This window comes from Talpa occidentalis, unplaced genomic scaffold (genome assembly GCF_014898055.3).
Source record: "Talpa occidentalis isolate TD23 unplaced genomic scaffold, MPIMG_talOcc4v2.1 talOcc4.9, whole genome shotgun sequence".
Lineage (NCBI taxonomy): Eukaryota > Metazoa > Chordata > Mammalia > Eulipotyphla > Talpidae > Talpa > Talpa occidentalis.
The window spans coordinates 34,027,669-34,042,742 of NW_023605305.1; the positions used below are offsets into that span (position 1 = coordinate 34,027,669).

Genomic DNA, 15,074 nt, shown 5'->3' on the forward strand with positions numbered 1-15,074 from the left:
AGCACCTAGCGTTTTCCTCCTATGAGGAAATGAGAACTGTCGGAGGCGCGGGGCTACACAAGGATTCCCTGACTATGATTGGTTCAATTGGCTGCCACTCACAGAAAGAGCCTTGGTGCCCGACCCCTTTCGTTCCCAGCAGGTCTTGCGAACGGGAAGATGGCGGCGCCCAGGAGGAGGTATTGAGGACGCCAGATCGGTATGGCGTTGGCATCGGGGCCCGCAAGGCGGGCGCTAGTTCGCCCCAGGCGGCTCAGCCTTGGGGGTTGTGAGGTCCCGAGTCGCGGGGCTTACGAGTGGGGTGTGCGCTCCACGCGCAAGCCCCCGCCTCCTCCACAGGACAGAGTGTACGAAATCCCTGGACTGGAGCCCATAACCTACGCTGGGAAGATGCACTTTATGCCCGGGCTGGCGCGGCCGGTCTTCCCGCCCTGGGATCCGGGCTGGACACACCCAAAGTTCCGCCGCTTGCCCCCGATTCACGAGCAGCCTCTATACAAGGAGCAGGTCTGCCACGTCTTCCACCAGCGTAGCCGCCTCCTCGAGGGTGAGGCCCTGGGAAGCCCAAGTGGGTCCCTTGTCCCCCTGTTCGGCATTGGTCTTCTGTGGCCTCGTTCAGGACTTTGAAACCGTGGGCTCGGTTTCTTCGTCTGCTAAATGGGACCGATAGTGATTCCCATCTTCTGAGAATTGTCAGGATTAGGTGGGATACCGAGAGCTGTGCTTGCGTGAGGAAGTGTTAGGGAGTTTGCGTGGCTAAGTGAAAAGATCTGGTTTCTAGCCCTAGCCCTTCCTTTAACGGTATGATTTTTGGGCAAGTGACTGAAACTTCCTGAGCCTCCACTTAAGGGGAAATGAACGGTTTTGACGTTTTGGGTCCACGTTGACCCTTGCAGCTCTTGACATCCTGGAGATGTAACTGTACATTTAAGAAATAGATGGAGAGACATTATAGTGCTGAAAGACAGCAGAAAGAGGGCTTAATGCCCTGTCCGATTGCCTCATTTCCTGAATTGGTAATTGTGAGAAAGAGCAAGAGATATGCCCACAGATGCGCTGTGGGTTAATAGTGAGGCCAGGACTACAACCCTGATTTTCCTTAGGGTCTTTTGTCAAAGGTCAGAGCTGAGATATTTTCAAAGACAGTCAAAAACCAAACAAAACAACCTTCTAGCCATTTCCACTCTCCTTTCATTCTCACTTAACACATCAAAATGATAAGCTATACCAGTCTGTCTAGGAACCTAGAGTTTATTTTCCAAAGTCCAAAGTTTGGGGGTAGAGGGGGAGTGGGCCTTGTTCATTGAGAGTCCCTTTCCTCATTCTTCCTTAGTCCCCAAATCAGAATGGGGATATGTTAGTTCCTGAAAACAAAATGGTCAAGGTAAGTGGGAGCAGTATTTTTCAAGGAGTAATTAGGAAGAAATACCTGGCAGAATTTGGGAATTAAGCCAGAGAATAAACCCTAGATTTGAAAAAACTTGAGTCAACTAGCCAACTTCTTAAGCTGCTTAACCCATTTCTGAAAACTGGTTTTCCAGCCTTTAAACACTTCCAGTGTTCCATAGGGTGTTGTGAAGGACCTCACAAGACCTGACACCCTTGATTGACTGTGGTAAATTACCATGTGGATGAATGCATTAGAAATATTTTAGAAATTAAGTTCACACTTGTTTTACTAAGCTGAAAACTTGGTCTGTGCTTTCACCGCATGCAGCAGAAAGGTTCCATAAAGTCTGACAAACTCTAAGATACAGGACTGCGGAAGCAAATTGGGAAAATAGATCATGGATTTTAGGGTAGACAGATTTAGAATCTCCTCCTAGCTCATCACTTACAGGGTATGTGACTTGAAACAAATTCCTTAGTCTTTGAGTTTCATCTTTTCTGTAAAATCCCATCCAATTTGTAGATAAAACTTGTGGCACTAGGTAGGTAGTGATGCTCAACAAATGGCAGTTCTAATTACAGGTACACCTTATTTTAGTGTGCTTTACTTTATTGTGCTTCTCAGATATTGCAGTGTCTTTCCCCCCCCCCCCCCCGGGACTATTCACAGAAAGTAAAACTTGCTGAAGGTTCAGATGATGATGAGCTTGCTTTTTTTTTTAACAATAAAGTATTTTTAAATTAAGGTATATGCATTTTTTAAAAAGACATACTGTTGCACTTAATAGACTACCGTGTAGAATAAACATAACTTTTACATGCACTCATGTTCCAGGTATGCCTGTTTATATTATTCATATACTAGTGAACCATATTTTATCTGTTATCAAGTTTAGGGAACAGTGGTAGTGTCAGAGAACTAAAACACAGATGACCTAACTCCCCTGACCAGGGTTTCTGCTGCTGCACCATAAAATACAGAAGTTACTTTTCTAAATATTTGTATTTCTGACATCTTAGCCTTAAAGTGGAAAATCTCATTACCCTACATTGCCTTTCATTTTTTACCACAAAAGAAATTGCCTAAGGGCATCTCTGCCAAAGTGTCTTAGGCTTTCTTTAATCCCAGACAGTAGCTTTTCAAATGAAGATTTGACATTTGTTCCTGAGTCAGAGTGGTGTTTTTCCAGCTGGGACTGGTAGCCTCCCAGCCAAAGCAGTCAACCAGGCTTCTTGTCAACTTGTAGGCATAACATTTGTTTTTTTTGTTTTTTTGTTTTTTTGTTTTTTTGTGGGACCCTCACCGGCAGCCTGGGAATGAACTGGTGCTGCAGAGGCTGCCGGCAGCCTGGCAGCCCAGCGCTCAACTGCTGCGCCACCAGGGGAGGCCCAGTAGGCATAATAACATATGAAAAGAGTACAGTTAACTTGGATCCAAGGGTAGAGGACTGGTATGTGGACTTAATGCCTATATCCCTAGGCTTGTGTCATTTCTCCCTTAGGGAAATGAGGTATGGAGGAAATGAAGCTAGGGAGCTTTACCTGACTCCATAGCCCATCCTGCTGAGAATAGCTGAAATGGTTTAGTGTTTAAAGACTAAGCAAAGTAGTCTGAATAAAATCTATTTTAGTTTATTTATATTCCATGTTTTCCTGAAAGGTATTTTGGGCATTTTACATCACTTTTACAACACAGTTGAAATTAAAACTATATAGGTGAGGGAATTACCATAAGTCACTGTTCAAGTTGAGTTGAGTTCTGCCTTCTCTAGCTTCCATTCTTCATTTTTAGTTTTGACCAATTAGATGTGACAGGACAAATTTTGTGTCTCTGTCAAGGCAGCATTTTCCTCAAGATGCTACCTGGCAGGCTGAAGTATCTTTTTCTCTTTTTTGTGACTGTTCACCCAAAGGTGTAAAGCAGGCCCTCTGGCTTACTAAAGCTAAGTTGATAGAAGGCCTTCCTGAGAAAGTGCTCAGCCTTGCTGGTGATCCAAGGAACCACATAGAGAACCAAGATGAACGTGTTTTGAATGCTATCTCTCATGCTCGCCTCTGGCACTCCACTGAGGACATCCCCAAGAGAGAGACCTACTGGTAAGTTTCCCTTAAGTCAGTAAGATTTCCAACTGATGAATCTGAAGTCAGTATGTTATGTCATGTCTCCAAATGGCTCTTCTTTTTCCTCCAAGCCCAGTCATTATGGACAGTCTGATACAACTGTGCAAATCCCAGATTCTCAAGTATCCTTCCCTGGCTAGACGGATCTGTGCCAAAAACCACTTGTTTTCCGCCACCTGGAATCGAGGTTGGTTATCTTGTATTCCAAAAAGTCGTTTTTATCTTTCTACTCTTACTCCTACCAACAGGGTACAGCCTCCACTTCCCCGCTCACCATACCTGTCCTCACCCACATCCTACATTGTTCAAGACACATCCTTTAATATCATTAGCCTTAGCCCAGCAACTTTTTTAAATCACTTCTCTCCAAGACAGTTAACTCAAACATATCTATGGAATGTTTATGATGGTTTCAGTGTTGAAGAGAAGAATCGATAAAGCACATACGGTGTCTGCCTTCACAAAGCTCACATTCTACTGCAAGAGTGTCTCACCCATTCATGCTTTTCTCCTTCTCAAAATCTACTTTCCACACAGCTGCTAGAGTGATCTTTCTGAAGTGCAGGTCCTTTTATGTCCCTCGCATTTCAAATCCCTCACTGCCTCTGAATAGCTTAGACCATTTATCATGGTATCAGAGGTCTTCTGTGAATTGGCTACCACTTACTCTTTCTAGTTGTGTCTCCGGCTCTATGCCCCAGCCCATGCCCCAACCCCACATTTACAGTTGTAGGGTTTTGGCATCAGGCTTTTACACCTTTGAGCCTTTGCCATTGCTGTACACTTGCCGGGAATGGTCTTTTTTGCTTTCCTCATTTGAGTAAATTCTACTTGTTTGCAAGACTCAACTGAAGCTCCCTTCCTGTGTGAATCCCGGCCGTGGTAGCTGTTACCGTTATAACCATTATGCCTGTTTTTATCATAGTGCATATTTCACTGTGTTATAATTGTCTATAATTATCTTTGCTGTCTGCCCCACTAAACTGCAATCTCCTGATGGTGGGGACCATGTCTTACCCAATTTGTCCACAGTGTCTAACATATAATTGTTTGGCATATTGTTTATATGTTTGGCATATAATAGGTGCTGACTGATGGGACGGGTGAATGAATACCATCTCTCAGGTGTTTCAGGCAGGGGAGCTTCAGAGAATATAGGTGTTCTCGTTGGGGAGTCCTAGACCAGGGAAACCAGCTATGGAGTAATTTGGGGTTTTCAGGACATCTACTTGGTCAGATTTTCCATCTTGCCCCTTTGAGTATGGACTTCCTGGCAAGGAGTCAGCTTTGCAGAGGTAATGGCACCACTAAGGAAATTAGTGAACTTCATTAATAGAGGAGTACTTGTTGGCCCATCATCAAGTATTACCTCTAATTAAACGGCCCCATCTGGAGCTGTCACTGGAGGAGGGATGTGGAGGGAATTGAACTGGAAACCACACTAGAGTGGTCTGTGGGGAGACTCTAAAACCCAAGGTTAGGAGAGGTCCAGGCACATTTGTCTTGCTTGCAAGATTGTATGTGAGGAAACAGGAAATACTTTAGAAAACTATTCTTGAGGTGTGAGGATGATTTATTTTGACAAGCAGATCAGAATTTATTCATCTCCAGATAGTGTCTTTTTTCTACATACCTAGTAAGAAAGGCCACATGCTAATTAAATGGCGGTGCTATCGGGCAAGCTGGTTTTTAGACATGTAAGTTCAACTGCCTTCATCCATTACCATCGTATTGTGATTTGACTTTTTCTAAAAACCCAAGCACCTTCAGAGAAAGATCCGCCTCCATGGAGAATCCCTCCTCAGGAGGCCATTCTCAAGGAGTCTTACGAGGCATTTCTCAGACGGGGGTGTGAGGACCTCTGAAGGGCATCGGCACAGCCTCGCGGTGGCGGGCTTGCTGTGCACGCACACCTGTGTCTCCTGCCTTGTGGTGCAGGTGCTGCCCCGACTTCCGCAGGGCTTTCTCATAGCCTGCTTTTTTTACTCTCACTCCTTGAGGACTTGTTCCTGGCTTTAAAAGCCTTTCCCCTCAGCCTCTAGCTTCAGTACTTCTCTCGCCACCTCCTTTCTTACCATCTCATACTCTAGGCCTCTGGCTTTAGTGCTCTGAATTCTGCCATGGCATGGCATACATCTGTGCCTTGCTCATGGTATCCTTCCTTATTCTAGGATACTTGTCCACTGCTTTGCCTGGCATGCTCTCACCCTGCAGTTTTCAGCCAAGTCAGTTTTGCCCTCGTGGTGCCATTTGGAAGTGTCTGGAGATTTTTTTTGATTATCACGACTTAAACTGGAGTGGAAGAGTAGTGAGGGCAGTTCTCCTGGGAGCTGGTGGGTAGAGACCAGGGATACTACCCAACACCCTACAGTGCCCAGGACAGCCTCTCTCACTGAAAAATTGTCTTTCCAGTCCAAATATGAATCATGCCAAAGCTGAGAAACGGCTCTTACCCATCCTTCAGACCTAGTTTGAAGGCATTTACCTTTTTCAGGAAGCTCCCCAGGCCTCCCTGAGGATGTCACTTTTCCCCTCCTTCTGTCTTCGAGCGTGGCTCATACTGGTTGCACTTCCTACCTGGAAAGCTGCATGTGAGCAGAGAGCAACTCACCATCTCTGGGTCCCTAGCTTGGTAAGGTCTGTGTGGGGCATACACGAACCCACAGAGACCGCCAGGCCTCAGTGGTCATCGGAAAGGGAATACAGGAAGAAGAATGCTTTGTCAATTCCCCTCCCAAGAATTCCAGGACTACCACACTATTTTGCTTTCTGTGGTTAGGCTAATCTTTTAGAAAAACTATAAAAGGAGCCTTGCTATGAGAGCATGGCAAGATGAAGGCTTCCTGAATGGACCAGGTTAGACTGATGTTCTTTTTTCTTCTTTTAGAGTCTATTCTCCTTCAGGTTCATGATTCTAGTGGAGCCCGACTGAATGCCAAGGATCCTCTGCCCCCCATTGCCTCCAGTGAGGAGGTTGAAGCCACAAAGAATCATGTCTTTGAGACCTTTTATCCCATATCTCCCACTATGGGTCTTCAGGAATGCAATGTTTATGACGTGAAAGATGACACGGGTAAGTATCAAAGCACTGCAGCAGTCAAGGCCGTAGAGATGAGAGCCGAAGGAAGATATACAGGGTACACGCTATGTTCTAGGCACCTTATAGGCATTATTTCCTGGGATCCAGGTAGTAGCCCTGTGAGACAGCTACTGTTATCCCCATTTTGTAGGTAAGGAAACTGACCCGGGGGTGGGAGTGGGGAGGCTGGTTAAGTGACTTGCTCAAAGACTGACTTTGTTTCTGACTCCTGGGAAGCAACTGTCATCAGAGTTTTGGCCTCTGTCGCTGATACCTGTCCTAGACTTTGACACCTAGTGAATGCTGAGTCCTGGTTCTCGGTGGCTAAGGTACCAAAGCAGGGACTGAGGACAGACAGAAAGCCCTGTCTCCTTAGGTCGAGCTCTTCCCTGAGATGTCCAGTGCCCACATTTACCCACCCTTCCTTCCACCTTTTCACTCATTTTTACTGATGCAGGTCACCTCTTTAGATCCCCCACTTACCACAAGTTTCCTGATAGCCATGCAGGGGGAGACCCCATAAGGTCACGACTGAGCTAAGCAAGTGCTGAGCTTTGATTCTTAGCACCAGAGTTGTGCAGATCAGCTGTGAGGAGAGAGACAAATCTTCCGTTACGAATAAAGTTTGAATTTTGCAAATGATTTGCTTTTTTAAAAAATAATTGGCCACAGGCTTCAAGTTATCCTTCTGCTAGCTCACTCTCACCTGTGTGCCTGAAGGAGAGAGAAAGGGGTGGGGCTAAAACTGGCACATAAGAATCACCTTTAACATGTTGGCATTTTCTGTAGAGATAAGTAGTAAATATTTTAGGTTCAGCAGGCCACATAGGGTCACTGTCACAGGCACGCAAGACTTATGTGAGTGTGACTGAGTACCAGTAAAAACATTTTCAGAAATAGGGAGCTAGATTTGACCAGAGGGTGGAAGTTTGCCAGGCCCTTAGCTATTGTGATATCCACCTGTACCAAGTCTCTAGTGCCTGGTACTAAGCTCAGGCAATTGACTTTCCCAAGGCTTGGGGCAGGCCGATGAATCTCTTCCATCCTCACCTGATTATGTATCTTGCAGGATTCCTGGAGGGTTACCCTTACCCCCACCCACACACCCTCTATTTCCTGGAGCCAGCCAACATACGACCGTACCGCCTTCAACCAGAACAGCTGCGGGCCAAGATGATCGTGTTTGCTTTTGGTAATGCCTTGGCCCAGGCCCGGCTCCTCTATGGGGTATGTATGTGCAGAAGACCACCACCGCCACCAAGCTTCTTTATATGGTCTCCTGCCTTAGGCTGCTCAAAAAAGAGAAATGGGGTTTGAGGGCTCCTTGTTTGAGGAGTTTCAGTGAGAACCACTTCCTCCCGTCCTACAGATCTGCTGGGGGCCTGCTGTGTGCCGGTCTGTGACATAATCTACCTCATTTGTAGATCACAGTAACCCACAAGGTTTCATTGTGATCCCCATTTTCCAGCTTAAGCTGCTGAAACAGCGAGGCGAATAAACAGCGTGCTCAGCATTACACAGCAGTATGTGGTGGAGAAGGATTTGGACCGGGTTTACCCAGCTGCTGAGCTTCAGTTATCCGTGCTCCAGTATGCCGCCTCCTGCTGCGCTATCTGAACCCAAGACAGGCTCCTCCAGGCAGCTGGTAGTTATGGCCCAGATCTACCTGCCAAGTCAGGACAGGTTCTGGGGATCCAAGGTACCACTTGGTGGTAACCCCTTGGCTCTAAGAAATGGCATTAGGGACACAGATGGTATAGACTGCAGGACTGAGTGCTTGTCACAGAGCTTTCCCAGGATTGGAGGAAAACCAAGCTGGGAGCAAAGGTTTCAGGGAGGGATGGCAGGCAGTCTGGGAGCCCCAGCAGACTAGAGGCCAAATCCCCGAGCTCGTGTGTATTTGAGAGTGGGACACGTCCTGAGAACTGCCACCGGCCTCTGGGCCTTGGTTAGTTCTTCCTGGAGGAGTGAGGCGATGTGGCTCAGAACATTGTTTTCCATTCTACTCAGTGTAGGAAGAAGATGGAGGTGGGAAGGTGTGGTTACCCTAATGAGACAGAGTGGAATGGACTTTACCCTGCATTGAGCATGTTACATGCCACATATTTAATTGGGGTTCTTTATAAAGGGCTCTCAAAACACGGTCCTAGAATGGCAGCATGAGCATTACCTAGAAACTTGTTGGAACTGCAGATTCTCAGACCTACCTTGGACCTGCTGCATCAGAAACTGGGGAGGGGCCTGGCCATGAGTGTTTTATTAAGCACTCCAGGTGCTGCTGTCACAAGCGTCTTTGAAAACCACTGCCCAGAATTTGGGAGTCACTGCATTCTTTCAGCCCTGTAGCAACCCTGCGTGGCAGGTGCTTTAGCTTCATTTTACAGATGAAGAAACTGAGGCTCAGGGAGGCTCAGTAACATGCCCAAGGTCACCACAGCTAAGAAATTTGTGAATCTATGTGTGATCTTGTCTTTCCAGTCCCTGGAAACCTTGATTTCCTTTGTTTGCTGCTGGAAGGCTCTGAAAGGTTAGGTCACTTGCCTCAGATCCCACAGCTAGAGAGCAGGGAAGCAAGTGTTGGAGCCCTGATCCCTCCACCTTTGAGGATGTTTATTGCTCCCAGCTCTGGGGCAGGGAGGGAAGGCAGAGTGACGTGCCAGATCCCCAGCCTGTGGGCTCTTTGTAGCTTTTGTGCCAGCTCTTGCCAGCAGAGCAGGGGTAGTAATGCTGCCACTAATTGCCAACCAGTTGGTAGAAGAGGAGGCTTCCCCACCCTTCCATGTACAAATTATTCCTGGGGATGTGAAGTTGAGCAATTATAGGAAGAGATTCCATGTAAAAGGTAAAATTGCTGAGAAATTTATGTACTACCTGCAGTTTTATTGATCTGTAGAGAGAGATAAGAGTCAATACAGAATTCTCAGCTAACACTTAGAGGCACTTTTCTTTTTATTTATTTCTCATGCAGCTAAGAACAGGTATTTCTAAGGCCAACAGTCCCAATGTGTCCCATACTGGGGGCTGACATTAGCTATTCCTGACATCAGACTCAGCCCTGGAGGGGTGAATGTAGACAGCGTTTTTGAATCAGGGATGCTCCCCTTCGTGGGGCCTGCTTATTGGGTAGCTGTCACCAAACTGATTGCTTCAGAATCTCAATAGGGTGAACATAAGATTTATCATCCAAGCTGGGACACTACTGAGAGTGAAAATAGGTGCTACTGTCAGAGACAGTGGGACACGAGGTGGAAACCAGAACATTTGGACTTTAAGTGGTTTAATAACATGGGGTCTGGTCCCAGCTCACATCTCATGGGGATCCTTGAGCAGATTGTACCACCGCTCTGAACCTCAGTTCATCTTAAATGGGAACACATCACTCCATTTCTGAGATTAGAGGTGGCTTTATGTAGGACTAGAATAATGCCAGCCTTTTGAGAGGTCTTGCTGGTATTATCTCTGTCACCAAGTAACAAGAGATAATTGAAAGAGATGATTAGTAAATGTGTTGTCTCATGAAATCCCGATGCTGACATTGGAGTGGACACTGCAGGAATCTGGCAAAGTCTCAGAGTTGAACTGAGAGCATGAAGCCCAGGGAACATGCCTGCCTGCAGACTTGGGCACTCAGGATGGCAGGCTCTGGGAGTAAGGCAGAGTGACGACTGCGTGCTGGAGCGCCAGCCAGGCTGGCTTCTGTTGCCACACATCTCTGTGACTCTGTTGAGTCTCAGCGTCTCATCTGTCAAATGGACTGAGAAGCGAATGAGAGTTTGTGTAGTCATTGGCTCTCCAAATTAACATTTGATAGAACTGATGTCATTGTTGTCCCCTTCAGGTATTACCATGAACTCAAGGGATTTCCTGTCATTAACGTCCCAGCTCACCTTCCTATGTTATGCAGTTGATCCAGTAATCGCCTCTCAGTGGCAGGAATTATTAGTATTTAATGTGCTCAAGGCGAAGAGCTTGCACCCTACAGCCACAGGGCATCTGAGGCCAGGCAGAGCCAGGCTGCATAGTGCCCTGAACTTGTTCAGTTTTCATTGCCCCATGGTGAAATCATTAAACTGGAGTGGGCGTTTGTTTTAAAGGCCAGCACTAGAAATGGCCTGGTGTGCTACCCTTACAGCCCAGTTTCTGGTTTAATTTACTTGTTGTCTTCTCTCTCTCAGAATGACGCCAAGGTCTTAGAGCAGCCGGTAGTCGTGCAGAGTGTGGGCACCGATGGCCGGGTCTTCCAGTTCCTGGTGTTACAGCTGAACACCACCGATCTGGCCTCTAACGAGGGCGTCAAGAATCTGGTTTGGGTGGACTCAGACCAGCTCCTCTATCAGCACTTTTGGTGTCGCCCAGTGATCAGAAAGAAGGTGGTTGTGGTAAGCCCTGCTTCTGTGACCTGGACCAGGGCTGTGACTTGCTTCCCAGAGTGAGCCTGGGGTGGGGTAGAAGGGACGCTCTGTGAATGGGGCCCTGGCTTCAGGAACATCTGCCCAGGCTCTCTCCTGGAGGGCTGCTTCAGCTCCACACCTCACCTGAGACAGTGCCTTTCACCTTGGCCCTGTCAGTCTCCTACCCTGCCTTCCACTTCCCTCTGACGCCCTCACCCCATCGTGCCCAGCTCCCTACAGCTCCCAGTGTGCCCTGTGCTTGAGAAGATCAGGATCTTAGCTGCTGCTCCTTTTGTGTAGGAGAGTTCTCCCTTTTTCTTCCTGCTCCTTTCTCCCCCATTTCTCTGCCATCTGTCCATCCTCTACTTGTCATTTCAGGCTGAGACTAATTGTTACTTCCTCTGGGAAGCCTTCCCTGATCACCACCCCCACGCTCCGCTTCATGCCTGCTCATAGCCCCGTGTCCCCAGTGAGGGCACAGTCACTCTGCTGAGCTGCCTGTTTGTGTGTATTTCTCCATCACTGAGCTCATAGCTCCTGGAAGGCAGGGCCTGTGGAGATGCGTTCACCACTTCCTTCCACGGAGAGGGAGCTCCTCCCAGGATACTGTCGCTGCGGCACTCCCTGTGCCCAGCAGGCAGAGGCCAGGCCTGCTTTCTGTGCAGTAGGCGGCGACAGTATCTAAATACATTATGATACCGTGGCAGGCGGTATAAGCCCTCCGGAGAGACAAAGCAGGGTCAGGGATGAGAGAGGACAGGGAGGGGTGCTGCCAGGTCCGTGACGAGCTGTGTCCTGTGCCCCATACTCGGTCTGAGTGGATTTACTAAATGGAGTTATTGTTGAGCCTCTGAACATTATCAGCGTGTCAGCTGTACAGTGTGGTATAATGAGTTCTCCGGCATCTATCAGTCTTGATTCTCCCAGGTCTGGGCCCTTCTCCCTGGCTCCAGACACCATTGTCTCACCTGCAGTCACACCAACCACCGCTGCGTCTCTCTGTTCTTAGTTGCGTTCTCTCTCACCGCATGATGTCTTCAGGGTTTCCTTCCAGAATGCCACATCGGTGTCCGGTCCACTCTGGCTTGGTCACATGGCTCCCCCTTACCTCAGCAGCTTCATCTCCCATCCCTTCCCACCCTTTTCCCCACACTCACCCAGCAGCACAGGCCCCGGACACCATCCTTGCCCTTCCTGCCCTCATTTGTGCCTCAGCTGATCTCTCTGAAGTCTCCTTCCTTTTCTTTGCGCCCATCCTGCTCTTGCTAACCCAACCACATGGCCTCTTCCGTATTTGGAGTTCAGTGTGTTTGTCATTTTCTCCCCTGCTTTCTTATCATCTTTTTCCTACTTCTATCGTGAGGCCTATCATCTTTTATTGTCACTATTTGAACATCTGACTGTAAGCTCCTGAGGGCAGGAGTCAGGTTGAAGTCACTGCTGGGTCTCCAGTACTGGGTGTGGGCTTGGGAGAGAAAGAAGATGCCTGGTACCTATGTGTGGGGCGAGTGAGGGATTGTTGTCCCCGGGAATTAAAAGGGCGACAGCATTTGTAAGTGGTGAAGTGAGAGGGATCAGAAGGCAGGGCGCTGTCAACAAATGACTTGGCTGAAAGCCGCTGGGGGTGCTTCACGTCCTTCCCTCCACCAGCTCCCTCAGGCAACTCCTCAGTGCCAGCTCCCTGGTGTCCCTCCTTAGTCCGGGAGAGAAAGAAACAGTTTTTATCCAGACACTTAAGATTTACATAAAACTGATCTTTGTTTTAATTGCTGCAATGAAATCTCATAGCAGGATCCTGACGGGCTGTGTTCTTTCCAGGAACCTGTTGGGCCGACTGGTTTCCAGCCAGAGACATTCAGGAAGTTTTTAGCTCTGTATCTGCACGGCGCTGTGTGAGCCAAGCACCATTCTGAGACTTGAAGGATCCTGTGTCCTGGCCGCGCCAGGGGCCTGCCTGGAGCCTCAGCACTTGTTTGGCCCGGCAGTCTCCCTGGCAATAAAGGGCCCTTCTGGTTCCTTGGATCCTGAGGGCACTGTCAGGAGGGGTACCCACAGCTGCCTGTGGGCTCAGGGCTCTCACAAGTGCAGCCCCTGCGACTGAGCTGTCCCCACTTAAACCCAGCTCTGCCTTTCACCTATTCCATGAATCCAAATAAAAGTCTTCAACTTTCTGAGTTTCAGTTTCTTCATCTAAAACACGAGGCTAATATGACCTACCTCGTCTTAAAGATTCTAAATTGTGTTGCTACAGTGCCTGCCACATAGCACCTTGTGGTGATCTAGGTTCTCAGGGGATTAAATTGTGGACACAGTCCAGTGTCTGCAGGAGATCTGATAGAAGATTCATTGTTGACTTCTCACTTGTATCCCAGTTAATGGACCAAGGTGACATATTTGGTGTTTTAGGTCAACCTCCTAGGAAACTTGGAGATGGGAGCTTGCAGGTGAAAGTTTAGGGAGAACCTTGAGGATTAGCCCCTGAGGAGAGTGAAGGTGTCCATGCTAGGCAGAGGAGAGCCTGGGCTCTGGGTTTGCACCTTAGGCCTCGCCAGCTCCAGTGCTGTGGGCACCTGGGAGCCGTGTTGTCTTGCCCAGCAGCAAGATGCTGAGCCTTCTGCCACACCTTTGGCCTGTCCCACTCATGGGGTGTGCACTGCCCCTGTCCAGGAGAGGCTTTAGGTGAGGGCACTTTGCTGAGAGCATTTCGCTGCCGACACTTCCCAGGAGCTGGAAAATTTCTGAAAAGTGACCTGGGAGCAAATGTCACATCGGCCACAACTCAAAAAAGAGCAGAGCCGCCTCATGGACCGCGTGTCTGATCCCCAGGCTTGTGCCCCTTCCACTTTACAACTTACCTTCTAGGCTTGGTGGGAGTCAGGGGAGAGGGAACAGATGAAGCTGGTGGTGGTGGTGGTGCATGGAGGTGTAACTGGGAAGAAGCACTGGTGTGCACGAGCAGGGCTTCACAGAGGAACTGGGTGAGTCAGGAGTGCCTGGAAATGGGAAACACAGGGAAGTTGCAGGGTGAGGCTGGAGGGGGCAACTCATTAGGGACCTCTGAATGCCAAACACCTCAGGGTTCCCGTGGCAGGTGATCTGAGGCCAGGGAAATTGAACCCTGTTGTCCAATTTTTATTTTGAAGGTAGGAATTATGTCATATAAGTGGTAGAAATTTAAAGAACTCAGGTGTAAAAGTCAAGTCACCCCCAACCAAAGCAATCCCTAGTCTTTATCCCCCAAAGTAGCCACAGCTTTGCATTTCTTAGAGACCACCTTGAAGATGTATAGATGTAGTAAGAGTGCACGGCTGTCCATTGCTTAGTGTCATCCTTTTTATAGACACCTCTGCACCTCCCTTTTTTCATTTAATACCTTGGGGTCATGGGGGTCTTGCTGTATACATACCCATGAGCTACCTCGTTCTTTTGAGCAGCTGCATTAATATCTATCAAAGGATACTGGGCTGTTTCCAGTTGCCAGCGTTATAAATAATTGCTGCAGTGAGCATCCTTGTTCATGCGTCCTAGAGTTCTTTTGCCAACATAGCTACTGGGTAAATTCCTAGCAACAAAACTGCTGAGTCAAAGGGATTTTTTTTTTTAAGAACACACTGGACGTGGGGAGGATAAGTTGGCGGGGCTACCGTATGGAGTCCAGCTGGAGGCCACTGTGGTAATTCTTGGGTAAGTGGGGAAGACGACTCCAGGCTCAGCAGGCTGAAGTCCCTGGGACCCTTAGAAGAGGGTCCCCCTGTGAGGGAAGCCAGCCTGACCCATGAGCATTTGGGCAAAGGCTATGCGTCAGCGGATAGTTAGCAGATGACCTTGAGGCTTGAGGAAACCCTGGAGGGGTGCCAGTGTTGCTGGCAGGCCTGGGCAGCGTGCCCTCAGCCCAGCCTACCCTGTGTGAGGACAGCCCAGACAGTGGGTCTTGATGTGCCCCCTTTTGGGCCTCAGAGCTAAGCCAGGAGCTCTTTGCACTTTCCAGCCCTGCAGCTGATCTGCAGTGAGGCAGGCAGGACTGGCAATGTTTTCCCTCCCCAGACAGGTGGAGAAACTGAGGCTCAGAGACCACATGGGTGTGTGTGATGAGC

At 48.4% G+C, this 15,074-nt stretch overlaps 1 protein-coding gene across 1 annotated transcript; it reads left to right on the forward strand.

Annotated features, from left to right (window-relative positions):
- Positions 1-142: 142 nt before the first annotated feature.
- Positions 143-13,155, forward strand: MRPL37 (mitochondrial ribosomal protein L37). The gene is made up of 7 exons (XM_037499505.2): positions 143-547; positions 3,303-3,486; positions 3,582-3,697; positions 6,398-6,583; positions 7,659-7,816; positions 10,765-10,968; positions 12,799-13,155. Exons 1-7 carry the CDS (start codon positions 202-204, stop codon positions 12,874-12,876), a joined length of 1,272 nt encoding a protein of 423 aa, XP_037355402.1. The 5' UTR covers positions 143-201; the 3' UTR covers positions 12,877-13,155.
- Positions 13,156-15,074: the final 1,919 nt, after the last annotated feature.